General features: G+C 35.2%; 1 protein-coding gene across 1 annotated transcript in view; it reads right to left on the reverse strand.

Annotated features, from left to right (window-relative positions):
• Nucleotides 1–1573: 1573 nt before the first annotated feature.
• Nucleotides 1574–27390, reverse strand: part of SYCP1 (synaptonemal complex protein 1) — a 137636-nt gene continuing 111819 nt past the window's right edge. Inside the window, exons 28-32 of the mRNA XM_032301571.1 lie at nucleotides 21539–21595; nucleotides 13352–13531; nucleotides 8817–8960; nucleotides 2164–2253; nucleotides 1574–2042 (exon numbers count right to left, since the gene is read on the reverse strand). Of these exons, the coding sequence (XP_032157462.1) occupies nucleotides 1905–2042; nucleotides 2164–2253; nucleotides 8817–8960; nucleotides 13352–13531; nucleotides 21539–21595 (609 nt within the window). The 3' untranslated portion in view covers nucleotides 1574–1904. The remainder of the gene's footprint in view (nucleotides 2043–2163; nucleotides 2254–8816; nucleotides 8961–13351; nucleotides 13532–21538; nucleotides 21596–27390) is intronic.

Raw genomic sequence — 27390 nt, forward strand, 5'->3', positions numbered from 1 at the left:
TACAAATGGTTAACAGGCACATGAAAAGATGTTCAACATCACTAGCCGTCAGGGAAATTCAAATTAAAACCACAATGAGATACCACATTACACAGTTAGAATGGCAAAAATTAAGAAGGCAGAACACAACAATGTTGGCAAGGATGTGGAGAGAGGGAAACCTCTTACACTGTTGGTGGGAATGCAAGCTGGTAGAGCCACTTTGGAAAACAGTTAAAAGATTCCTCAAAAAGTTAAAAATAAAACTACACTATGATTCAGCAATCATACTACTAGGTATTTACACAAAAGATACAGATGTAGTGAAAAGAAGGGGCACATTCACATTTATATTTGCTACTGGGCATCAAGTCATTGAAAGCAGAGATTGTATATCATACAGATAATCCCAAATCCAATGATTTATGCTTTCAGGTATTGACACCCAGAAGGATTTGACACAGGGGAATACTCCCTTCTTGAATCTGTAATTACACTTCACTTACCTGTCCTTAATCTTTGCAGCAACTCCTCTATTGCTTGACTTTTAAATGTTCCAGTATCCCAAGGCTCAATTTTTTTTTCTATTAACTATACATTCACTGTCATAAAGAGAGTGCATTCAGTCCCATGCTTTAAGTGACATGTATATGTCAATGACTAGTAAATAATGATCCTTCTGGAGAACTCCAGATTCATTTGTTCAATGACCTACCAACTGCTCCACTTAGATATCTAAGATATCTCAGCTATTATACAGCACCTCCCCCACAAAAAAAATTACATAGCTCAAAACAGAGCTTCAAGACCCAAATTTGCTCCTTGTCTTTCCTTCACCTCATCCTTATTTCAAGAAATATGTCAGCAAATCTTTTTGGTGCTTCCCCTTTTGCAGCAACCTTGGAAGCCAGTTGTTGAGCGAGGCAGAACTAAAAGCTGGAAGGAGCCAGGTTTCCTGAATCACTGCCTGGAGGAATGCTGCTTACTAAATAGGAACATTTATGTTGGACTTTAGAGAATTGAGAAGTTGATGAATGATTAGCCAGAGAAGCTAGCATTACCTCAACTAATACACTAGTCTTGTTTTATTTTAAAATGTTTGAAAATATATAGCTTTAAATATGAAATATCACATTATCCAGTCTAATAATACTCTAAAAAATACTTGCTCAGGAGACTCATCATAAATTTTCAATTAAGATATCAGAAGCCGGAAGTCCCCAAACCATATCCAGGTTCATTTATTTATTGTCTATTTCCCTCACTAAAATGTAAGCTCTAGAAGAACAAAGGGTTTATTTCTCTGTTCTGTTCATTGTCATATCTCCAGTATCTAGAACTGTATTTGACTCATAGAAGGCACTCAATAAATACTTGTTTAAATTAATGAGTGTTGAATAAATAATGTTAGGAAGCCATACTGGTATAGCCTTCTTTTCCTACAACTGAAGGGCACTTGTCAATTTTATAAACAGATAAAACTGCTTCAGAACTGTGAAACTTCACCATAATGACCTTAAGATTTAAAAAATATCAACATTATGATCAGCTGTCCAGATGACTTCACAGAAGCAATGAAAAGCATTTATTTGCATCCAAATATTTTAATAATAAAGAATAAAGAGTACATCTCAATGTGTTCCTAGCATTCAATAGATAACTTCACAAATTTGAAAAATTAAAACAATTTTTATGAATACAAGAAAGACGAAAACAAAATATAATCATCTTATCTGAATAGAATTACAAGGTTTCAGGTAATGTGGTAATTTAGGCCAAAACATAAAAATCATAAAAAACAAATTATGTAAATACAAAAAAGTCTCAATGTCAGAAAATGTTTGGCTCTTCAGAAAATAAAACATCTTTAAATTAACTATAAATCTCATGTTATTAGGCTCCTTAATCACACTGATTTTCTGAGATTAAACAAATAACTTCTCTGCATCCTTTAGTTTTTTTTTCCTATCCATTTTAGCAATTACAGCCCAACGATCTTCCCGCATTTTCCTCGTAGCTCCAAACTTCAGCGTAGATCCAGGGGTGGTTAGAGATGATGGGGTCTGAATACAAAATCAAATTAAATCAAATCAAAATATGTTTAATTTAAAAAGATAAAGTTCACCTTTTGAAATTTGATTTCTGAAGGAAAAATTCAAAACTACCTTAAAAAAAACACACTACCTTTTTTGGTGTTCTGACACAAAGATGAGAAGTTGTTGGATTATTATTCTTGTATAATTTCTTCAATGTCTCCTCCTCTGAAACCATGCTCTTAAAGAAAAATACAAAAAATATAATCTGGGGTCTGTTATCACTAATACTAAAATTTTGTCCATATATGACAGAGAGGAGGAGAAACACAAAGAAGGGAAGTGGGGGAAGGGAGAAAGAAAGGAGGTGAAAGAAGAGAGAGAAGAGAAAGAGGAGAGAAAAGAAGAAAAACTGAAGGCAATGACAAAAATACTCAATTTTCCAAACAAGGATAGAGATTTAGATTCTATTAACAATACTGCATTATATGAAATACTAATAACTATGTTGTAGTATATGAAATACAACATGTATATTAATAGTACTTTTATACTGATTTCTACTTCAGTTTCAGTTTCTACTTTTCCTTCCACTCCACTTCCCCCAGCCTACTTACTCAAACTCACTTTGGCCTTATAATAGCATGTATAATCCTATAAAAATTATTATGTTATCAACTATCAACTTATGAGTATTGTAATTCCCCCAAATAATAATAGCTAACACTAATTTAGTAATTTATGTTAGGAGCTGTTTTAAGCACTTTGCCTATTTTAATTAATTTTAATCCTCACAATAATTTTATAAAGTAGGTATACTATTATCATCCCCATTTTAATGGTGAAGAACTGAGACACAGAAATGTTAAGTACTTTGCCTAACATTATACAACTAGTTAAGAGGTGGAGCTGGGATTCAAATCCAGACAGGCTGGCTCTAGAAATCCACTCTCTTACTGAATATACTATACAGATTTCTTAGTCTGGTGAGCAATCAGTTCACAGTATCTTGTCCTGTTCACTAACGTCACATTTACAGAGGCTTCATGAATAAAAATATTCAGACAGATTTACATAGAGTTATATCTGCAACATTCATCTTTTCAGGTGCTTGTTGGCCATTTGTATATCCTCTTTGGAGAAATGTGTATTCAAGTCCTTTGCCCATTTTTTATCAGGTTATATGGTTTTTATTGTTATGGGAGTTCTTTATGTATTCCATTTATCCCTTTTCAGATATATGATTTAGAAATATTTTCTGCCATTCTTGAGCTTGTCTTTTCACTTTCTTAGTAGTGTCCTTTAAAGCACAAAAATTCTTAATTTTGAAGTCAAATTCATCAGTTTTCTCTTTTCTTGCCTGTACTTTTGGTGTCTTACTCATGAGGCCCTTGCTAAATTCGAAGTCATGAAAATTTCCCCAATATTTTCTTCTGTTTCATATCTCTAGCCCTTAAGTTTTGATTTTTGATCCATTTTCAGTCAATTTTTATATGTGGTATAAAAAGTCCAACTTCATTCTTTTGCATGTGGATTTCCAATATCCAGTTCTAACACCATTAGCTGGGGGGCGGGGGGAGTCCTTTCCCCCACGGAGTGGTCTTGGCACTCTTGCCAAAAATTAACTGGCTATATTTGTGAGAATTTATTTCTGGGCTCCTTTATTCCATTGATCTATAGATCTGCCCTTATACTAGTACTAATCTGTTTAAATTACTAGCTTTGTAGAAAGTTTCAAGGCTGAGAACTGTGAGTCCTCCAGCATTATTCTTCTTTTTCAAAATTATTTTAGCTATTTACCCTTGTAATTCTATATGAATTTGAGTATTAGATTTTCCAATTCTGCCAAAAAGCTGCTGGAATTTTGATTGAGATTGCACTGAATTTGTGGACTGCTTTCAGTAGTACTGACATTTTTTTGTTCAAATAGCCAGCGTTTAGGACATCTTCACAGGTTTAAGGCTTCACACCCATAAACACAATTTTTTTTTTCTAATTCTTTAGGTCTTCTTTAATTTCCTTCAGCAATGTTTTATAGTTTTCATTGTATTTCAGTATTTCACTTTCTTGGTTATGTTTGTTCCTAAATCTTCAATTTGTTTAGATGATAATGGATATGGATAATTTTCTTAATTTTCTTTAATTCTCTTTTGGATTAATCATTGTTGGTATATAAAAATATAACCGATGTCATGTGTTTTTATACCCTTCCACATTGCTGAATTCATTTCTTAGCTCTAGTAGCCTTCTTGTGGAGTCTTTGTGATTTTCAATGGATAAGATTATGGCATAAGCAAATAGTTTTACCTCATTCTCATTTGTATGCCTGCTTTTTCTCTCCCTCCATCTCCCTTTGTTTTTTGTCTAATAGCCTAATAGTTCTGGCTAGAACTTCCAGTACAATGTTAACTAGCAGTGGTGAAAGTGGACATCCTTGTCTCATATTTGCTTTTTTTTTTTAAGATTTTATTTATTTTTCAGAGAGAGACAAAGCAAGACCTGAGCTGAACACAGACACTTAATGACTGAGCCACCCAGGTGCCCCCCACCGCCCGTCTCGTTCTTAATTTAAGGGATAAGCTTTCAACTGAGTAGAATGTTAGCTCCAAGTTTTCATAAGTATTTTTTTTATCATGCTGAGGAATTATTCCTCTATTCCTACCTTTATAAGAGTTTCTATCATGAAAAAAATGGATTTTGTCCAATGCCTTTTCTGTACTAATTGAGATGATCATATGGGATTTTCCCTCCTTCATTCTATTAATGGTGATATACTACACTGATTTTCTTATATTGAACCATTCTGGCATTTCTTGGATAAATCCCACTTGGTCATGGTGAATACAACATTTTTTTTTAAGATTTTATTTATTTATTTGACAGACAGAGGTCACAAGCAGGCAGAGAGGCAGGCAAAAACAGAGAGGGGGAAGCTGTCTCCCTGCTGAGCAGAGAGCCCCATGAGATGTGGGCCTCGATCCCAGGACCCTGGGATCATGACCTGAGCCGAAGGCAGAGGCTTTAACCCACTAAGCCACCCAGGCACCTGGTGAATACAACTTTTAATATGATGTGAAATTTGACTTGCTAATATTTTGAGGATTTTTACACAGACATTCATAAAGGATAATGGCCTTCAACTTTCTTTTCTAGTAATGTCTTTAACTTACTTTAATATCAAGGTATTGCTGGCCTCATATAATGAGTTATCAAGAGTGCCTCCATCAGAAAAGATAAATACCCAACTTTGTATCAACATGTACCGGACTGAAGGAGATTATGCAGAGTGAAATAAGTCAAGCATAGAGTCAGTTATCATATGGCTTCACTTACTTGTAGAGCATAAGGAATAACATGGAAGACATTAGGAGGAGGAAAGGAAAAGTGAATTGGGGGAAATCTGAGGGAGAGACAAACCATGAGAGACTGTGGACTCTGAGAAACAGAGGGTTTTGAAGGGGAGAAGGATGGGGGGATGGGTGAGTCTGGTGGTGGGGACTGAGGAGGACACGTATTGCATGGAGCATTGAGTGTGGTACATAAACAGTGAATCTTGGAACATTGAAAAATAAAATTTTAAAAAAGAGTTCTCAAAAAAAAAAAAGTTCTCTCCAATTTTCTTAAGTCTGAGAAGGTTAAATCCCCAAATGTTTGATACAATCTATCAAGGAAGTCATCTGGTCCAGGACTTTTCTTTGTTGAGAGGTTTTTGATTACTAAGTCAAATTCTTTACTGACTAATAGATAGGCCTGTTGAGGTTTTCTATTTCTTCTTGGATCAGTTTAATTTGTGCATTTCAGCTGTTTTACCCATTTGTTCATTTCTTATAAGTTATAGAATTTGTTAGCATATATTCACAGTATTTTTTTATCTCTAATTAGTAATAATAAACCCACTTTCCTTTTCTGATTCTATTTATATCTTGTTAGTCTAGCTAAAGATTTGTCAACTTTTTTAATCTGAAAAGATTTGTATTTGAAAAATGTATTTGAAAAAATACATAAATTTTGGTTTTCTTTATTTTCTTTATTGTTTTCTATTCTCTAATTTGCTTATCTCCCCTTGAATCTTCATTTTTTCCTTCCTCCTGCTAGTTTTGGGTTTGGTTTGCTCTTCTTTTTCTAGTTCCATAAAGTGTAAAGTTATTGATTTGAGATCTTTCTTTTTTAATATAGGAATTTGGAGCTATACATTTCCCTCTGAATTTTTGCTGTAACACATAAGTTTTGGTATACTGTGTTTTCATTTTTATTCATATCTAAGTCTTAACTTCCCTTGTGATTTCTTCTTTGATCCACTGGCTGATTAAAAAGTGTGTTAATTTCAGGGCACCTCGGTGGTTCAGTCAGTTAGGCATCTGACTCTTGATTTTGATTCAGGTCATGATCTCAGAGCCCTGGGATGGAGCCCCACATCAGGCTCCGTGCTCAGCGGGGAGTCTGTTTCTCCCTCTTCCTCTGCCTCCTCCCTACACCCCCCCACCCATTCTCTCCTCCCCCCTCTCTATAATAAATAAAATTTTAAAAAAAGAAACTTAAATGTGTGAATCTTATAACTGAATATGTCTGCAAATCAGATTCTTCCCTTTCCCCAAGGTTTGCTATAGTGAGTTACTTTTGTCTTGCTTTATGCTGTACAAGTTTCTGTGCCAGGGATTAGCCTGGGTAAAAATTTGGGATCTTTTCACATATTTTTTTTTTTGAGCCTGTCTTTCCATGGGCATGTGCAGTGGTTTTAAATACCCCAGAAATGTGACTGCTCTTGATGTCCTAATTTTTTTAAATGTCTGATCCTCCAAAGAATAAAAGTGAAAAAAATAAGAAAAAGAAAACCAATTACAGTTCATTTAAATCCTCCAGCCAAGGGGAATTGAATGGCAGCCAGTTTCTGTGCCTGCACAGTGATGAGAAGCAGCAATGATAATCCAGAACACTGAATCTTGATATTCAGAGAAAAAGTCCTTATTGCTCACCTTGGCTACAGCAAGATATGAGCATTGTTGTCTGCCATAGGACAATGGATTGGATGATAGGTAGCCACTACCATTCTTAAGGATGAAACTGACCAAAATAAACTATAACTTACCAAGTTTCAACCCTGGAAGTTGCAAGCATTCAAATAGTCTACAGAGTTCCAAAATAGTTACTTCAGACAGTTTCTGCAAGTACAATTGCTGTCTAGGTAGAGAAATTTGTGGTATTTCCTACTTCACCACCTTCTGTAAGGTCACTCCAGACAATCCATTTTTAAATCTAACTTTTTATAATTATTTGAGTGTTCACCAAAATTTAAATGCAACAATAAGAAAATTGCAAAACAGTAATTTCGAGTGATAATTATAATCAAATAAACTGGACTATGAAATGTATTTTTAGGCAAGTATAAATAACTGTGCGTACTTCTAGAATACTGTAGTATGCCTATTGTGTTACAAAGCTGTGATGCTCCTTTTAAAAATGAAATCATGAATCATTCTGAATCTCAGTTAAGAAACTAGCTTAAATTCACACAGCTAGAAAAACAGTATGGGTTCCAATCCTGATTGTCTAATTCCAGATCTCATAATCTTTCTACTAATTCTCCTTACATTTTTATGTATCTGGACTTCAGTTTGCGTTGGCAGTTATTATGTATAACAACTTACATAGGCTATGGAGCTAAACTGTCTGTGTTCATATTTTGGCTACATGCCTTACTAGCTATGTAATCTTGGGCAAGGTACCTATATGATTCAGTTTTCTCATCTGTAAAATGAAAACAGCACTGTATATACTTCTAATATGGGATTATTCTAAGAAATACCTATATAATCTTTGGAATGGTGCTTGGTTCACAGTTTTTATCATTAAAATGTTAATCATCATCTATAAAACAAAGAGGCACTTAAGGATTCTATAAGTTAACTTCAATAATTAGGGTTTTAAGACTTCAAGTACTCATTATTCCAGAACAAATGAAGATAGAGGGTTCCAAAGCAGCTTCAAAAGCTTGAAGGATCTCAAAAGTTAAAAGTGGCAATAATGAAACAAACTAGCACCTTTCTTTTTTTTTTTTTTTTTTTTTTTCAAACTAGCACCTTTAACTGGAATTTTGTAATTAAGAATCTTTGGTATATTGCTTCATTTTGTGTGATGAGGTTTCTTTTTAAATTAAGTGATCTAAATTCATTCTCAATAAATATTATGACAAGAAAATACTGGTAAGTGTGGATACACTCACGGGAGGGAATAACTAGTAATACAAACTGCTACGGGTAATATCTTCTTTAAACAACTCATCTTTAATACATTAACTCTTTAAGAATGATAAAAATGCTATACTGGTCAACTAATACCTTTATACAGATTTCAACAAGTAAGTGGTATAAAATTAGGAAGAGGTATAATATGCAAAATCAAGAGGGGCCCTAAAATTTGGCCATCGCAAGATTTACCTAACCTTTCTTAAAAAAAAAAAAAAGAAAGAAAGAAAGAAGGAAAGAAAAAAGAAAAAGAAAGAAAGAAAAAAGAAAAGAGTATGTGGTAAAAAAGTCCTTTATAACAATCTGCTGGAAAACAAAATGGTTTAATTATCTCATGTGCCAACTACGTTACATGAAGTATTTGAAAATGCCATGGTTTCTGAAGTTAGATTATTTAAACCCTGTTTCTCCAAAATGCTGCAAAAGCATAGGGTTCTGTGTTATAGAGTTCTATATTTTAGTATTGCAATAGTAGATACTATGTGTATATATTATACATATACATCAAAAATGTGTAAAAATGATAATGTAAACAATAAATACTGATTTGTAGTATTTTTACCAAGAGATCAGTCGTTTCTGAGCTATCCGAATTCATATCAAACTCAAAGAACATTTTTCTCTTTTTATTACTTTCTTCCGTGGGTACATTCTTGTTTTCTCTTTGCTGAATTTTTAGTTTCGTTGGCGTCTTCACAGTATATGCCTATCCAAAAAGGAAAACAATGTATTATCTTATCAAAAAACCCTATACTGTTGGTAACTCAAGTTGAATCTTTAGTAATCAATAACTCTCCATTATCAGTGGGATGTACATAGAAATTTTTTATAAGAATTTCATTCAGATATTTTTGATACTAAAACTTCTAATTTCTTCAAACAATTTATTTTTTTAAAGATTTTATTTATTTATTTGACAGATAGAGATCGCAAGTAGGCAGAGAGGCGGGCAGAGAGAGAGGAGGAAGCAGGCTCCCTGCTGAGCAGAGAGCCTGATCCCAGGACCCTGAGATCATGACCTGAGCCGAAGGCAGAGACTTAACCCACTGAGCCACCCAGGTGCCCCTCTTCAAACAATTTATAACAGTAGACTTTTTTTTTCCCCCTTCCCTTCAACTTACTGAAGAAAATAATGGCAGGAGAGAGTGGGGAGAGAGATACTCTTTAGCATCAGCAGTCAACAATCTTAAGGAAAGAGGGACTTTAATTTTTCTACCAATAAACAAGATCAAAGAACTGAATGAGCTTTGCTCTTTCTAAAGAAATACTTACTGATTTATGAGAAAATAGGTATGCTTATATTTTGTTCATAAAGTAATTCACATTAGTCAATGTTTAGTATTCCATATTACCCCGTAAGCTTTATAATTTTTTAAAGTATCTTTAAAAAGTTAAGTCAGTAACATCCGCAAAAATGGCAAAGCAAGGTATTCCAAAAATCTGCTCTTCCATGAAGCAATAAAAATACTGTAAAATGGTCAAAGTCAGCTTTTTGAGAACTCCAGAAATTAACCAAAAGCTTGCCATAAACTGTAGTGCTTATCTTTTTTTAATGGCTGAACGTCTGTAACAATAGCAAGCTTTGTGGTTTTTAAACTTTTCTTCATCCCAGCCCCTGCCCTCTATGTTACCCTTAAAAAAATAATATCCCACACTCTTTATCTAGTCTGAGAGCCATTAGATAGCACAGAACAGAACTGAGAGCTCTTCCAAAGCTTTATTCCCCAAAAGCTGTCATTTTAACTTGTCTAGTGGTTCTCTGAAAGACCTCACTTACAAGGCTGATTGTATTTAACCTGACTTAGAGTTTATTATTACAAAAACTTTCTCCTTCTTATGAAGTACAGCATAGCATTTGTCAAAACAATCATAAGCAAGAATTTTAACTTTGCAGCTCCATGAGGCAATGGAGCTGGGCAAATGACAGGGCAAATGACAGACTAATGAAACAAGATGAGATCGGGAGGGAGAAAAACCGTAAGAGACTCTAAATCTCACAAAACAAACTGAGGGTTGCTGGGGGGAGGGGTTTGTGTGGAGAGGGTGGTTGGGTTATGGACATTGAGGAGGGTATGTGCTATGGTGAGTGCTATGAAGTGTGTAAGCCTGACAATTCACAAACCTGTATCCCTGAGGCAAATAATACATTATATGTTAATAAAAATAATTAATTTTTAAAAAAGAACTTCAAACAAACATGTAGGAAATGAGACATCCATAAGGGCTTTGAAAAGCTGACATTAATGGCAAAATAAAATAAAATCTAAAGTTAACAGTAATGTACCAATGTATGTTTCCTAGTTTTGACAAATGTACATGGTAATGTAAGATGTTAACAATGTAGAAAACGGGTGATAGACGTAAATGAATTCTATGTACTAACTTTGCGACTTTTCTATAAATCTAAAATTATGGTAAAAAAGAAGTTCTTTCTAAAAAAGTAAGGTCACCACACCTATGAGAATGGCTAAAATCAAAAAGATATAAAATACCATGTAATGGCAAGGATGTGGAGCAACTAGACTTCTCATTCACTGCCAGCTAGGATATAAATTTATGTAATGATTTTTTTGAAAAACATGATTGGCAGTGTGATACAATAAGAAATATATATTTAGTCTTTGTCCCTAGTTCCTGACACAGAACTTTTAAAACCCATGTAATTTCCTGAGTGACTGGGGTGATCAGAGCATCTTTTAGTACAATATTCAGTCTTTGTCCCCAGTAATGTGATAGGAGTCTTTCATTATTCAAAATAAGCTCCTTTCAACTGGACCAAAGTTAACACTAATGAAATAACTGACAGGAAGGGGCTCCTAGATAACTTGAGGATGGTGGCTAGTAACCAGAAAAACCAAGGCTTGATTAGAAGTTTGTAAATCAGCTACACCAGGATCCTGGGAGAGGAGAGGGGATGGAGAGTGAGTTAAACATCAATGACCAATGATGTAATCAGTCATGCTAGGTAATGAAACCTCCATAAAAACCCCTAACTGATGGGGTTCTGAGAGTTTCCATGTTGGCAAACACACAGAGGTACTGGAAGTGTGGCACTCTTGAAGAAGACATGGAAGTTCTGTACCCCTTCCCTCACACTTTGTCCTATTCATCTTTTGGCTGTTCTTGAGTTGTACCCTTTATAATAAACTGGTAATAGTAAGCAAAAGAATCTTCTAAGTTCTAAGAATCATTCTAGCAAATTAGCAAACATGAGGAGGGAGGTTATGAGGACCCCCAATTTAGAGCCAGTTGTTCAGTAGTACAAGGGGCAAACCAGGATTGTAACTAGTGTCTGCAGTGAAAGCAGTCTTGTGGGAGTGAGCCCTTAACCTGTGGGGTCTACATTAACTCCAGGTAGTGTCAGAATTTAATCAAGCCATAGGACAACTAACTGGCGTCTGAAGAATCAGAGAACGGGTATGGTGGGGGGAACCCCACATGTTTTGTATCACAGTAAAAAAAAAAAAAATACAAACTCAGTCAGTATCTATTAAGATGGAACATAGTATACATAACCCTGTAACCCAGCAATTTCATTCCCAAAGACATACCCAACCAAAATGCATACAGGTCAAATACCAGAATTTTTATAGCAAGACTATGCATGAAAGCATAGTCTGGAAACCACCCAAAAGTCAACTAATAATACAATAGATAAATAAACTGTGGTATATCACACAATGGAATACCATATAGAAATATAAACCGAAAATCTAAAACTTCAAGCAACAATATGGATGAGTCCCACAAACATAATATTAAGTAGGAAAAGTCAAAATAAAAATAATGATTCTATTTATAAAAAATGCGAGAACGGGGAAAAGAGAAAATACAAAAACAGGTACAGCTAATATTAGAGTTGGGACAATATATGGCCTTGGAGAAGAAGCCAGTGACTAAAAAGGGGGCAGGAAAATCTTCAGAGGTGATAGTAAGATTCTGTGCTTTAATCTGAGTGCTGGTTATAAAGTTATGTTTAGTGTGTAAAGAATCATCAAGTTGCATAATTAATATCTGTGCATTTTTCTTGCATATATTTCAATATAAAGTTTTTTTAATTAGGTTCATTCTATATGAAGATCACTTCACACTCTGAATAATACAAATACAACAAAATAATTTTATGTAAAAACCTCTCTAAGCTATGTAGTTTACTAATTTTCATAACTTCCATGGTGTGGATGATATTGCATATGTAGCAGGATGTGAGAGAGACTCTTCCTTTTGCTCTGGAATTGTCAACTGGGGCACAAAGCTGCAGAAAAAAAATGCTAGTAGCCCATATTCTAAAGAAAGCAACCTATGATTAAAGCCAGATCCTTCTCTAGGGCTTATTAAAAAGTGGTTAAACTGGCCCTACAATCACCAAACACCTCCTTTCTTCCCAGTTATTTTAAGGAAACTGGAAGGGGAAGGTATAAAATTTCAGCATAGAGAGAGGTCGAAATATTTTTTCTTTCAATTTCTAAGGCAGGTGAGCAGACAACTCAACAGTAGTCTAACAAAAAATAGGGGTGCCTTCAAGAAGGATTGGCATCTCATTCCCTTGCTAGATATAAACTTAGGAAGAGATTTCGTCTTTGTGTCTGACTGGAGAGTTTAGAGTAAAAAGAAATTAGAGAGAGATAGATGGTAGGATGTGGGGTCAGAAATGTAGCATTCTATACTGCTATTTAGCATGGAAAGGTTGAATGAATTCCCCATGGATTAAGTGAACATGTGAAAGATAGTAACTGAGCTATCTTGCTGTTGGCACCTGACACACTGAGGGCCGACTGCTAAGTAAAAGACCGGCAACAAGATGATGTAAAAGTATACAGCAAAAGGAAATAACTGGGGTGATACTGAAAAATGTTAAGTCAGAATCACATCACCCACATCAGGGAATGCCATCTGGTGAATGACAGAAAATTATGGAATCTGCCCCAAATATCATTAAGGTGTGGATAATGATATTTTTAAAAAACAACTATTTCATGCTGGTATCACAAAAATTGAATTTATTTTTTATTTCAATGTGTGATACCAGATATATATGATACCAGAAACTTCTTTTTTAACTAAAAAAATTATGACTGAGAAATTTTAGCAACCAACCTTTGGTAATGGTGTAGATAAAGTACTTTTGGCAGGTGTCCACAAACAGTCTCTTTTATCTTTGGATTTGCTATAGTCAGCTGATGTGAAGTTTCGAGATATATTTTGTGAAGGAGCAGTTTTAGAATCAAATTTCCAATAATGAATTTCAGGTGTTTCCAGTAAAGGTGTCTGTATTTTCTATATTGAACAACAAAAGGGAATAAAATCATCACTACATGTCATTTTAAAGTGCAGCAATTAGTAGAAATAACACTGGAATAAACTAGAATTTATCCTCAAATTTACTATTAATTGGATAACTTTGAATAAATTATCCTTATTTTGTCACTTTATTTTCCCATTGAAGATGAAAATGCTATCTGCCTGTCTTCAGAGAGCTGCTATGAAAAGAAATGAAATGTCTCAACTCTTTAAATGACCCAAAGTTGAGGATTTGCTGAAGAAAAAAAACTCTATTCCTGGTGGCAAAGAGCCTTTCTTTGTGGTTCATTACAATAGCCTAAAAGCCACAGGGCAGTTTATTCTCATTTCTATCCATTCTCTTTTTTGCTTTCATATTTCATCTCTTTCATCTATAAAAATATCAGCCTTTCCTATCCATGAGCCTTATTCCCCACAAAAAAAAAAAGAAAAGAAAGAAAGAAAAGAAAAGAAAGAAAGGAATATAGGGAAGAAAAATCACAAAAGTAGAGAACCAGAAAAAATTTCCAGGAGGAAAAAAATAACTATTTTCTTCAATTCTGAAGATAAATTACAAATTTACTCTAAATACTTAGAAGTTATTTCAACTTAATTTCTTCCATTTTCTTTCTCTCTACCTTAATATGTATCTTCCCTTTAGCACCTGACCTATCTTTCTAGTGAAAGTTCATAATAACTGCTTTAGTGGAATTGTATTAGGTGCTTTCTAATTTTATCACTTTCTTTGATCACCACCATCTTCATGAATACAATCACGCAATTACAAGAAAAAAATGGAGTGTGTACATGCACACACGCACACACACACACACAACAGAGCTATTCTCAAAAGTTCAGTGGTTAAATCTGCAGTAAATTTAAGTTAGGAGCATATAGGATGTGGTATTAAGATATGAGCACATGCGCTATAAAAACACTGGACTGATGGGTGAATAGATAAAGGTAGATGTGGTATACACACATACGGAAGAATATTACACAACTATAAAAAAGGCTGAGATTGTGCCATAACCATGGATGGACCTAGAAGGTATTATACTAAGTGAAATAAATTAGACTGAGAAAGACAAATACCATATGATTTCACTCACATGGAATAAAAAAATGATAAGTGAATAAACAAAAAAGCAGAATCAGACCTATAAATGCACAGAACTGATGGTTGTCAGATATGTGGAGGATGGGCAAAACAGATAAAGGCAAGTGGGAGATACAGTCAGGGAATGAATAAATCATGGGAATAAAAGGCAAGCATAAGGAAAACAGTCAATGATATTGTAATAGCAGTGTAACAGGACAGATGGTAGCTGTATTTGTGACGAACACAGCATAATGTACAAAATTGGTGAATCACTATGTTGCACACATGAACTTATGTAACATTGTGTGTTAAATACATATATATGTATATGTGTGTTAAATATATATGTATATATATATATTTATATATATAAATATATATCCATTGGACCAGGGGTCAAGTAATATGCTCTTTTCTCCTGAATCTTAAACTATCTTGGCTGGGAGACATTAAGTAATCTCTAAGTACCTCTAGGCTCAAATTTATCCATCTATATAATCAAGGGACTAAATGAGATATTTGTAGGTTTCTGCCCAGTTCTAGTGATCTCACTTCATAATCCTCTTTCCAGCAGACAGAAATTTTGGTAGCATTTTTTCACACAGTGGTATTTCTGTATCCTCATTCCTATATATTTCTGTCATAGGTGATAACACAGTTTTGATTAAAACAATTTTTTTCTCTCTCTCTCTGAATTCATCAGTCATTCTCAGAATCTCCAAAATGTAACTGTTTTCATGGAAAAATTTTTCCCTCCTGAAAGAACTCAGAATGACAACTATACCACCTTGTGGCCAAATCTGGGAATTTAACACTTCACTGATAGAATAGCAGCTTGAAAGAAAATGCACCCCCATTCTAGAATGCTGAAATAAACCTCTTCATGATAAGTCATGGAAATGTATGTACTTTCCTACCAGTCACATTCTTTCTGAATGTTACATTTCCAGTGATGCATATACAAGCAGATCTCATTTCATTGCACTTCACTTTGTTGCACTTCATAGATGCTGTGCTTTTGGTGTTTTTATTTTGTTTTTTTTTTTTTTGCAAAATGGAAGGTCTGTGGCAACTCTGACCCAGGCAAGTCTATCAGCACCATTTTTCCAACAGCATATGCTCACTTAGTGTCACTTGTGTCACTCTGTATCACATCTTGGTAATTCTAAATATTTCAGATTTCTTCATTATCATTATTTGTTACAGAAATCTGGGATTTGGTGATCTTCAATGTTACTATTATAATTGTTTGGGAACACCATGAACCACATCCATATAAGATGGAAAACTTAACTTAAAAGCTGTGTGTGCTGACTGCTCCACTGGCCTACTATTCCCCATCTCTCTCCCTGTCCTTGAGCCTCCCTATTCCCTGAAACAAAACAAAACTGAAATTAGGCTAGTCAAAAACTACAACGGCTTCTATGTGTCCAAGTGAAAAAGAGAGTCACCCATCTCTCACTTTAAATCAAAAGCTAGAAATGACTGAGGTTAGAGAAAGGAAGTCATATTGAAAGCCGAGATAGACCGAAAGTTAAGCCTCTTGCACCAACCACTTAGCCAAATTCTGAATGCAAAGGAAAAGTTCCTGAAGGATACTAAAAGTGATACTTCCAGTGAGCACACAAATGATAAGAAAGTGAAACAGCCTTTATGTATATGGAGAAAGTTTTAGTGGTCTGGATAAAAGCTCAAACCAGTCAAAATACTACCTTAAGCCAAAACCTAATCCAGAGCAAGGCCCTAACTCATCAATTCTATGAAGGTGAAGAGAGGTGAGGAAGCTACAGAAGAAAAGTCTGAAACTAGCAGAGGTTCATTCATGAGATTTAAGGAAAGAAGCCATCTCCATAACAAAAAAGTGCAAGATAAGGGGTACCTGGGTGTTAGTCATTATCCCACGATCCTAGGATCCAGCCCCTAGTCAGGCACCCTGCTCAGAAAGGAGTCTCCCCCTCCCCTACGACTCATGCTCTCTCACTCACTCACTCTCTCTCTCTCTCAAATATATAAAGTCTTCAAAAAAAAAAAAACAAAAAACAAAAACAAAAACACAAAGCAGGGGCGCCTGGGTGGCTCAGTGGGTTAAGCCTCTGCTTTCAGCTCAGTTCATGATCTCAGGGTCCTGGGATCGAGCCCCACATCGGGCTCTTTGCTCAGCAGGGAGCCTGCTTCCCCTTCTCTCTCTGCCTGCCTCTCTGCCTACTTGTGATCTCTCTGTCAAATAAATAAATAAAAATCTTTAAAAAAAAAAAAAAGGTACAAGTTAAAAGCAGCAAGTGTTAATGTAGAAGATACTGAAGTTATCCAGAAGATTTAGCTAATTAAGTACTGAAGGTGTCTACACTAAACAAGAGAGTTTCAAGCTAGGGAAAATAGCCATATATTGGAAGATGATGCCATCTAGGACCTTCGTATGTACAGAGAAGTCAATGCTTGCCTAAAATGTTTCAAAGGACAGGCTCACTCCCTTATTAGGGATTAATGCAGTTGGTGACTTAAGTTGAAGCCAATGCTCATTAATGATTGTGAAATTCCTAGGGCCCTTTAAGAATTATGCTAAATCTACTTGCCTATGCTCTATAAATAGAAAAACAAAACCTGGATGATAGTATATCTGATTACAGTATGGTTTAACTAAATATTTTAAGCCTACCATTAAGACCTACTGCTCAGACAAGATTCCTTTCAAGATATTGCTCATCTGGTTACCAATAGTTCTGATGGAGACATACAGGTTTAACGTTTTGATACCTGCTAACACAACATCATTCTGCACCCCATGGATCAAGGAATCATTCTGACTTTCAAGTCTTATTATTTAAGAAATACATTTTATAAGACTATAGATGCCATAGATAGTGATTCTATTGATGGATATGGGAAAAGTAAATTGAAAACCTTCTGGAATAGAGTTACCAATCTAGATGCCATTAAGAATATTTGTGATTCAGGCACCTGGGGGGCTCAGTTGTTAAGCATCTGCCTTCGGCTGGTCATGATCCCAGGGTCCTGGGATCAAGCCCCACATCGGGCTCCTGCTTGGCAGGGAGCCTACTTCTCCCTCTCCCACTCTCCCTGCTTGTGTTCCCTCTCACTGTGTCTCTCTCTAAAAAAATAAATAAAATCTTTAAAAAAAAAAGAATATTTGTGATTCATAGGAAGAGGTTAAATATCAATACTAACAGGAATTTGGCAGAAGCTGATTTCAGCCCTCATAGATGACTATATATAAGGGGTTCAAGAATTCCTGACAGAAATAACTGCAGATGTGGTGGGAACAGCAAGAAAACTGGAATTAAAAGTGGAGCCTGAAGATGTGACTTAATGGCTGCAATCTCATGATAAAATAAGTGAGGAGTTGCTTCCTAGGGATCAGCAAAAAGAAGTGGTTTCTTGAAATGAAACCTACTCCTGGTAAAGATGCTGTGAAGATTGCTGAAATGGCAGCAGAGGATTTAGAATATTATATAAATTTAATTGATCAATCAACAGCAGCATTTGAGAGGATTTACTCTGATTTTGAAAGAAGTTCTACTGTAGGTAAAATGCTATCAAACAGCAACCCCTGCTACAGAGGAATCTTTCTTGAAAGGAACAGTCAATGAAGCAAACTTCATGTTGTCTTATTTTACAAAATTGTCAAGGTCATCCCAACTTTCAGTAACCATCACCCTTGATCAGTCAATAGCTATTAATACGAAGGCAAGATGTTCCACCAACAAAAAGATTTCAACTTATAGAAAGCTCACATTATGGTCAGCATTTTTAAGTAATACAGTATTTTTATTTTAAGATTTTATTTCTTTTTCCATTTTTTTACTATGTTCAGTTTAGCCAGCATGATACTTTATATGGAAAACCAAGACTCCACCTCTAAACTACTAGAACTCACACAGCAATTCAGTAATGTGGCAGGATACAAAAATCAGTATACAGATATCAGTTGCTTTCTTATACACTAACAATGAAAATACAGAAAGGGAAATTAGAGAATCGATTCCATTTACTAGAGCACCAAGAACCGTAAGATACCTGGGAATGAACTTTACCAAAGAGGTAAAGGATCCATACTCAAGGAACTACAGAAAACTCATGAAAAATACTGAAGAAGACACAAAAAGAAGGAAAAGCATTCCATGCTCATGGATCGGAAGAATAAAGATTGTTAAAATGTTTATACTGCCTAGAGCAATCTATACTTTCAATGCCATCCCAATCAAAATTCTACCGGCATTTTTCAAAGTGCTGGAACAAACAATCCTAAAGTTTGCATGGAACCAGAAGAGACCCCGAATTGCTAAGGAAATGCTGAAAAAGAAAAACAAAACTGGGGGCATAATGTTGCCTGATTTTAAGCTTTACTACAAAGCTGTGATCACCAAAACAGCATGGTACTGGCACAAAAACAGACTACATAGACCAATGGAACAGAATAGAGAGCCCAGATATGGGCCCACAACTCTATGGTCAACTAATCTTTGACAAAGCAGGAAAAAATATACCATGGAAAAGAGACAGTCTCTTTAATAAATGGTGCTGGGAAAATTGGACAGCTATGTATAGAAGAATGAAACTCTACCATTCTCTTACACCATACACAAAGATAAACTCGAAATGAATAAAAGATCTCACCGTGAGGCAGGAATCTATCAAAAGCCTAGAGGAGAACATAGGCAATAACCTCCAACATCGGCCACAGCAACTTCTTTCAAGACATGTCTCCAAAGGCAAAGGAAACAAAAGTGAAAACGAACTTTGGGGACTTCATCAAGATCAAAAGCTTCTGCACAGCAAAGGAAACAGTCAACAAAACAAAGAGGCAACCCACGGAATGGGATAAGATATTTTCAAACAACAGTACAGACAAAGAGCTCATATCCAAGATCTATAAAGAACTCCTCAAACTCAACAATCAAAAAACAGAAAATCACATCCAAAAAATGGGCAGAAGACATGAACAGACACTTCTCCAGAAGACATACAAATGGCTAGCAGACACATGAAAAAATGTTCATCATCATTAGCCATCAGAGAAATTCAAATCAAAACCACATTAAGGTACCACCTTACATGAGTCAGAACAGCAAAAACTGACAAGACAGCAAACAACAAATGTTGGAGAGGTTGTGGAGAAAGGGGAACCCTCTTACACTATTGGTGGGAATGCAAGTTGATGCAGCCACTTTGGAAAACAGTGTGGAGATTCCTCAAAAAATTAAAAATAGAGCTACCCTATGACCCTGCAATTTCACTACTGTGCATTTACACCAAAGAGCAAGCATAGTGAAAAGAAGGGCCATCTGTACCCCAATGTTCACAACAGCAATGGCCACAGTCGCCAAACTGTGGAAAGAACCAAGATGCCCTTCAACAGAAGGATGGCAAAGAAGATATGGTGTATACTATGGAGTATTATGCCTCCATCAGAAAGGATGAGTACCCAACTTTTGCGTCAACATGGATGGGACTGGAAGAGATTATGCTGGGTGAAATAAATCAAGCAGAGAGAGTCAATTATCATATGGTTTCACTTACTTGTGGAGCATAAGGAATAACACAGAGGACATTGGGTGAAGGAGAGGAGAAGTGAGTTGGGGGAAATTGGAGGAGGAGACAAACCATGAGAGACTGTGGACTCTGAGAAATAAACTGAAGGTTTTGGAGGGGAGTGGGATGGGTGGGTTGGGAAAGCCTGGTGGTGGGTATTAAGGAGGGCATGGAGAACTGGGTGTGGTGCATAAAAAATGAATCTTGGAACACTGAAAAAATAAAAATTTTTTAAAAATATAGTATTTTTAAATTAAGGTATGAACATTATTTTTTAGACATAATGCTATTGCACACTCAACAACTACAATACAGTATACATATAACTTTTATATGCACTGGGAAACCAAAAATTAATTTGGCTTGCTTTATTGTGATATTCACTTTGCTGCATTGATCTGAAACTGAACCCACAATATCAAGGTAAGACTGTATACATAATATTCATGATTTTCTGTTGTACTTTTATTTTTTTAATTGAGGTAAAGTTGACATATAGTATTATATTTGTTTCAGGTGTACAATATAATGATTCAATAATTCTATACATTATTTAGTGCACATCATTGTATTGTTTAAAAAGTTATATGGCATTTCCTATGTGCCAAGCACTATTTATATATAAATGCCTTACAAATATTAGTTCATTTAATCCTTTTAACAACTATAAAAAACAGATACTATTCATTACCCCTTTACAGATGAGCAAGCTAAGGCATAAAGAAGTAACTTGCCCAGGCACCTAGGTGGCTCAGTGGGTTAAGCCTCTGCCTTCAGCTCAGGTTATGATCCCAGGTCCTGGGATCGAGTCTCACACATCAGGCTCTCTGCTCAGTGGGAGCTTGCTTCCCCACCCCCACCCCGCCCTCTGTCTGTCTGCCTACTTGTGATCTCTCTGTCAAATAAATAAATAAATCTTAAAAAAAATAAAGAAGTAAATTGCCCAAATCAGAAACATTTGATAAACCTAATAATTATGACATATAAGGCTTATGGTATTATTTCAATACTGTTGGAATAAAGTATAGAAAATAGAAGCCTATTTAAATTTATTATTTCTTTTATTGTTCCCTCATTAATTTATATATCCATAACCTCAGATAAAATATGTCATTTACTAATCTACTTGAAAACAAATAAATAATGGGCATATTTTGTTGGAATTATACATGACTCAAAACAACTCCATAAGAATATGGGATATCTATTTTCATAATATGAACACATTCTATATTTGGAAATGAATATCAGATGCTCCTTACTTATTTATGAACCAAAAAATTTTCCAGGTAGATGTCAGAAAACAAGTTTGGTTATAAAGAAAAACCAGGAGAATTATATAAATCTCTTACCTTATCTTTTTTTTCAGGAGTAACAATGTTTTCTTTTGCCTCTCTTTTGAGTTTTTCCTATTAAAAATGAATACACACAATGTAGTTACTATTATCAAAAATTAATGCTATTATCAAAATACTTCTAAGAAGTATTAACAAAGAATACTAAACTCTAAATCTTATAAAATAATGAAAAGAAAAAAAAGAAAAACAAATTAGTTTCTTTCTACAGAGCTTGTTATTTAGTTTTGATTATCTTTTTTAAAAATTTTGATCCGGGGGCACCTGGGTAGCTCAGGGGGTTAAGGCCTCTGCCTTTGGCTCGGGTCATGATCTTAGGGTCCTGGGATGGAACCCCACATTGGGTTTCTGCTCAGCGGGGAGCCTTCTTCCTCCTCTCTTTCTCTGCCTGCCTCTCTGCCTGCTTGTGATCTCTGTTGAATAAATAAATAAAATCTTAAAGAAAAATAAAATAAAATGCTGATCTGGCCAGTATATATCTGTGGAATCTTGGGTAAGTCTTTTAAAACTCTGAATCAACTTTCTCATTTGTAAAATGAAGTAGATGGATCAGATTATAAACTAAGGAATACACACAAGTAATTAACTGTGAAGAACCATAAAGAGATCCAGAATATTATGGGCTTTTAGAGGCAGATATTAATTTTTCTGTGCATTGAGAAAAGGTACATTTCAGTTGGACTTTGAATAATGAACTTTTAACATGAAATAAATAAGGATGGGGGAAAGAAAGTACAATAAGTACAAAATACTTAGGAAAGAAAACATCACTTTTGCTGGAGATGAGGGCATATATATCTTTAGTAGAGAAAAAAGAAAAATTAACTCTGGCCTGTAGAAAAGAATATGTACTTTGCCTTTAATATGAGAGTCACCTAGAGAACAGAATTGTTAGGGCCCCTAGAAGCCTTAAAGGACTCAGAGAAGGGGAAGTTCCAATACACAGAACTTTAAGCAGACTTGCCTTTCCTGTCTATGATGCCTATGCCAATATCAATCTTCCTGAATGCTTTGTGTACACCATGCTATCTGTCCCAGTGTTGCTCCTAACCAGACAACTCCCTTCACCATGAAGTTTATATAGTAAGCTAATGTAACAGTAGTCACTATTCTTATTCTGTATCTTATCAAAGACTAATAGTCTTGGATATTGGGGTCTACAATAAAGGGCTAGAAAGCTCTCTTCTAGGATAAATTATATCCTCAATACTAGCAAAACTGCACTGCCTCTCAGAGGACTTCTAGAAGCTTTCAGAAGGCAGAAGGGAGAAAGCACCTCCCATGACTGCACTGTCTTTATAAAATTCTGGAAACTTGCTGGTCTGGAGATCTTACTTACAGTCTGTTCTAGTACAACATGTGTTTCCAACATGTAAATTATATTAGCTCATGCACAAACATGCATCTTTGGTAATGTTTAATTAATTGTGAGTTCCCTAAGACCAAAGAGATAGGCAGTCCACTTATGGACCCTATTTAAATTGAATAACTCAAATATGTCTATAATATGGTCTCACAGACAACTGATTTCAGCCACAAGAATAGAGAATGATGGCCCTGTACCCAAATTTCATTCTTGAATAAATTTATAAACCTAGAAACATCCAAATTAAAAGAAATCCTGGTATGTTGTAGAAGGATTTTTCAATAATATCACAAATACATAAGGTATCCTTTCTACTATCACATCTCACACCTAGGCAGAGATTTAGGCCCATCAAACCATGAAAGATGTAGAGAAGGTGATTTATCACAGTCCCACAAAGCCAACTTAATTGGAAAATTAAATTGACTGTTATCCAGTTTTGTCATACCAATGGGCAAGTAACATAATAGGTCAAAATAGGGACTGTGTATTGACAATGATCAAAATTGAGAACTAAGAAAAAAGTTTCATATAAAAGATATATATGTATAAAATATATGTTAAATATAAAATTCAAATTAAACAAATACCAGAATTATGGTTAGAGAACTAAATAAATATCAAAATTGTATATGTGGAGGAAGAGGCAGTATGAGAAAGCATTAGATACATTGTTTAAAAACATAAAGGTAACCAGTAAAATAATTCAAAGTACTACATACACCTTTTAAATCAACCAGACATACATATACACTTAAGAGAAAAATACAATAAATATTACTATATAACATAAAGATAACAAAAACATGATTCAATTACATGTCATATCAATAAGGGGCTAATACCCATAAGGAATTCCTATAAGTCAGCAACAGGAACAACAACTAAAAAATGGGAAAAAGATTTGAATAGACAATTCTCCTAACAAGATATACAAATGGCCAACAAGGGAAGGAAGTAACTAAGAACTTCAAAAACAATTCAACAACAAAAACTTATAATCTTATGCCATAATTTGTGATTCTAGTAAGGCTCAGCATGAGAGCCACAGAGTGTACTTGTGCTGATTTGACTCTAGTCAATATAGTTCTTAACTATAATCACCACTTGCACAATATTGGTGAAAGTAGACACTTAAAACAATGAGAATAACTGTCAATAATATACCTGAAATGATAAAAAGTATCTGAGGGGTAAGTGGGCAGTCTATTAAAAAAAGAGGCCTAGAAAATGGATACAGAGTGAAAGTTTCAGAAAAAATGACTAAATTTTTTCATTTTGGTCTCTCTAGTCTGGACAAAGAAAGCATACAGTGAGGCCCATAAAGAACTAATTATCCTTGCCAATATATAGAACATATTAACAACAAAGTCAAAAACGAGTTTCAAAAAACAAACAAACAAATAAAGAAAAAAAAAAAACAAGAAAGAAAAGATTCCCCTGAAGGAGCAGAAAACACAAAAAGATTCACTGAAAACAACAACAACAAAAACCACACATATGAATTTTGTCCTTTTCCTTTGTACCCTCTTATCACCCTGTAATTAGGATATACCAAATCATAATAGTTTTATCTTTTCCCTCATAAAATTGGGTAAGGAAATATAGCTTGAAGAGATATTGGTAAAATGGCAAAAAGCAAGTAACAGCACACATATATACATATACAAACACACACACATGCACTACGATATTACTCAGCCATGAAAAAGAGATCTTGCCATTTGCAACACCATGAAGAGACCTAGAGAATATTATCCTAAATGAAATAACTCAGAAAGAGAAAGACACATGCCATATGATTTCACTTATCTGTGGAATCTAAAAAAACAAATGAACAAACAAAGCAGAAACAGACCCATAAATACAGAGAACAAATTGATGGTTACCCGAGGGGAGATAGGTGGGGGGCTGGCAAAATTGGTGATGGAAAATAGGAGATACAGACTTCCAGTTATGGAATGAATAAGTCACAGGGTGAAAGGTAAAGAATAGAAAATATAGTCAGTAATACTATAATAGCATTTTATGATGACAGATGGTAACTACACTTAGGGTAAGCATAACATAAACAGTTGTCTGAATTTCTATGCTATACACCTGAAACTAATGTAACATTGCATGTCAACTATACTTCAATTTTAAGAATAACCCAACTTATCCTCTCAGATAAATATATGGGTTTAAGGCTTCACATTGAATTGGTGAAAAGACCCAAAGCCTGAGGATAAATATATCACAAGAAAACTACAGACCAATATCTCTATGAATACAGATGCAAAAAAAGCCTCAAAAAATACTAGCAAACTGAATCTAGCAAAATATAATTATTATATATCATAACCAGGTAAGATTTTTCCCAAGAATGTAAGATTGGTTTAACATCTGAAAATCATCTATTATTGTAATATTGTGTATTAATACAAAAAAAAACACACACAATCACCTCAATATACACAGAAAAAGCATTTTGCAAATTCCAACACCCTTTTATAATAAAAACACTCAACAAATTAGGAATTGAGAAGAACTTTCCCAACTTGATAGAGGGGATCTAGGTAAACTGAGTTTCATCAAGATTAAAAAGTCTCTGCTACAAATAATACCATCAAGAAATAAAAAGACAGGGGCGCCTGGGTGGCTCAGTGGGTTAAGCCGCTGCCTTCGGCTCAGGTCATGATCTCAGGGTCCTGGGATCGAGTCCCGCATCGGGCTCTCTGCTCAGCAGGGAGCCTGCTTCCTCCTCTCTCTCTCTCTGCCTGCCTCTCTGCCTACTTGTGATCTCTCTCTGTCAAATAAATAAATAAAATCTTTAAAAAAAAAAAAAAAAAAAAAGAAATAAAAAGACAATCCATAGAATGAAAGAAAACATTTGCAAATCTTAGATAAGGGACTTATCAAGAATATATAAAGAATTCTTAAAACTCAAAAAAAACCAACCTAATTTTTAAATGGGCAAAAAACATCTGGATATACATTTCTCCAAAACAGATATACAAGTGGGCAATACCACATGAAAAGATAATCAACAATCATTAGGCATTAAAGAAATACAAATCAAAATAATGATATACCATGTCACACTGACTAGAATGACTATAATTCAAAAAAGTGTTTCTGAGGATGTGGAAGTTGGGACTTTCATGCATTGATAGTAGGAACCCAAAATGGTAAAATTGGCTTGAAAAACAGTCCGGTAGCACCTTAAAATGTTAAGCACAGAAATATTATATTATCCAGCAATTCTATTTCTATATATATAACCAAGAGAAATGAAAACATACCCACACAAAATTTGTACACAAATATTCACAATAGTCAAATTGGAAACAATCCAAATTTCCATTAACTGATCAATGGATAAATAAAACCTAGTATATCGATTTCAGGCTGAAGGATGGGTCATGGGATCAAGACTAAGCTCTGAGTCAGTTTCTGTGTCTATGAAATTGAGAGGATAACGGTCCCTTCTCACAGGCCCTGGCTGTCATGGGATTAAAGGAGTCAAGACATGGGAAATACTAAGCAGGGTGCTTGGCACACACAGAGAAAGTGCTGGATAAACTTTGGCAGTTAACTTCTGTCTTCATTGGGTTTCCTCAGAAGCAGACTCAGAATTTTTTTTTTAAAGATTTTATTTATTTATTTGATGGAGAGAGAGAGAGAGAGAGAGAGAGAGAGAAAGAAAAAACATAAGTAGGGGGAGTGGGAGAGGGAGAAGCAGGCTTTCCAGCAGAGCAGGGAGCCCAATATAGGGCTCGATCCCAGGATCCTGGGATCATGACCTGAGTGGAAGACAGGCACTTTACTGAGCCACCCAGGCGCCCTACAGACTCAGAATTCAAATATGCAAGATATTCTTTCAAGAAATGACCCTGGGAAGGACGGGAGGGTGAGGGGGTGGTTGTAGTGAGACAAGTAAGAAAGGAAGCCTCTGGAGGGTATGTTAATGAGCAGGCCGTCCCTGCAAGCACTGAAGGGTTAGGGGCTAGGGGATGGGCCCTCGGTATTGGGGGGGGCAAGGCTGCTCAGCCGTGGCCTTCTGGCCTACCCTGTGTGCAGGTAGAATGTGGGATTGTTGGGACTAAATGTAGTCATGACTTCATTCATGGTAAGCACTCACCCTGTTACCAGGTGACTGGGGATCGACTGGGCAACAGAACTGGCTCAGGCTAAAGGGGTGCAGGTGGGCCCCGGTGTAGTACAGACATCACACAAGGTAAAAAAAAAAAAAAAAAAAGAAAGAAAAGAAAAAACAAAAAACCCTAGTATATCCATACAATCCATACAATAGTATACTATTTAGCAATAAAAAGGAATAAAGTATTGATCTATGCTAGGATGTGAATGGACCTTGAAAACATAATGTCACGTGAAAGAAGCCAGTCACAAGACCATATATTATATGATTCCATTTAAGTGAAATATCCAGAATAGGTGAATCAATAGAGACAAAAATAGATTAGTGGTAGCCTGGAGCTGT

The sequence above is a fragment of the Mustela erminea genome, chromosome 10, assembly GCF_009829155.1.
Source record: "Mustela erminea isolate mMusErm1 chromosome 10, mMusErm1.Pri, whole genome shotgun sequence".
NCBI lineage: Eukaryota > Metazoa > Chordata > Mammalia > Carnivora > Mustelidae > Mustela > Mustela erminea.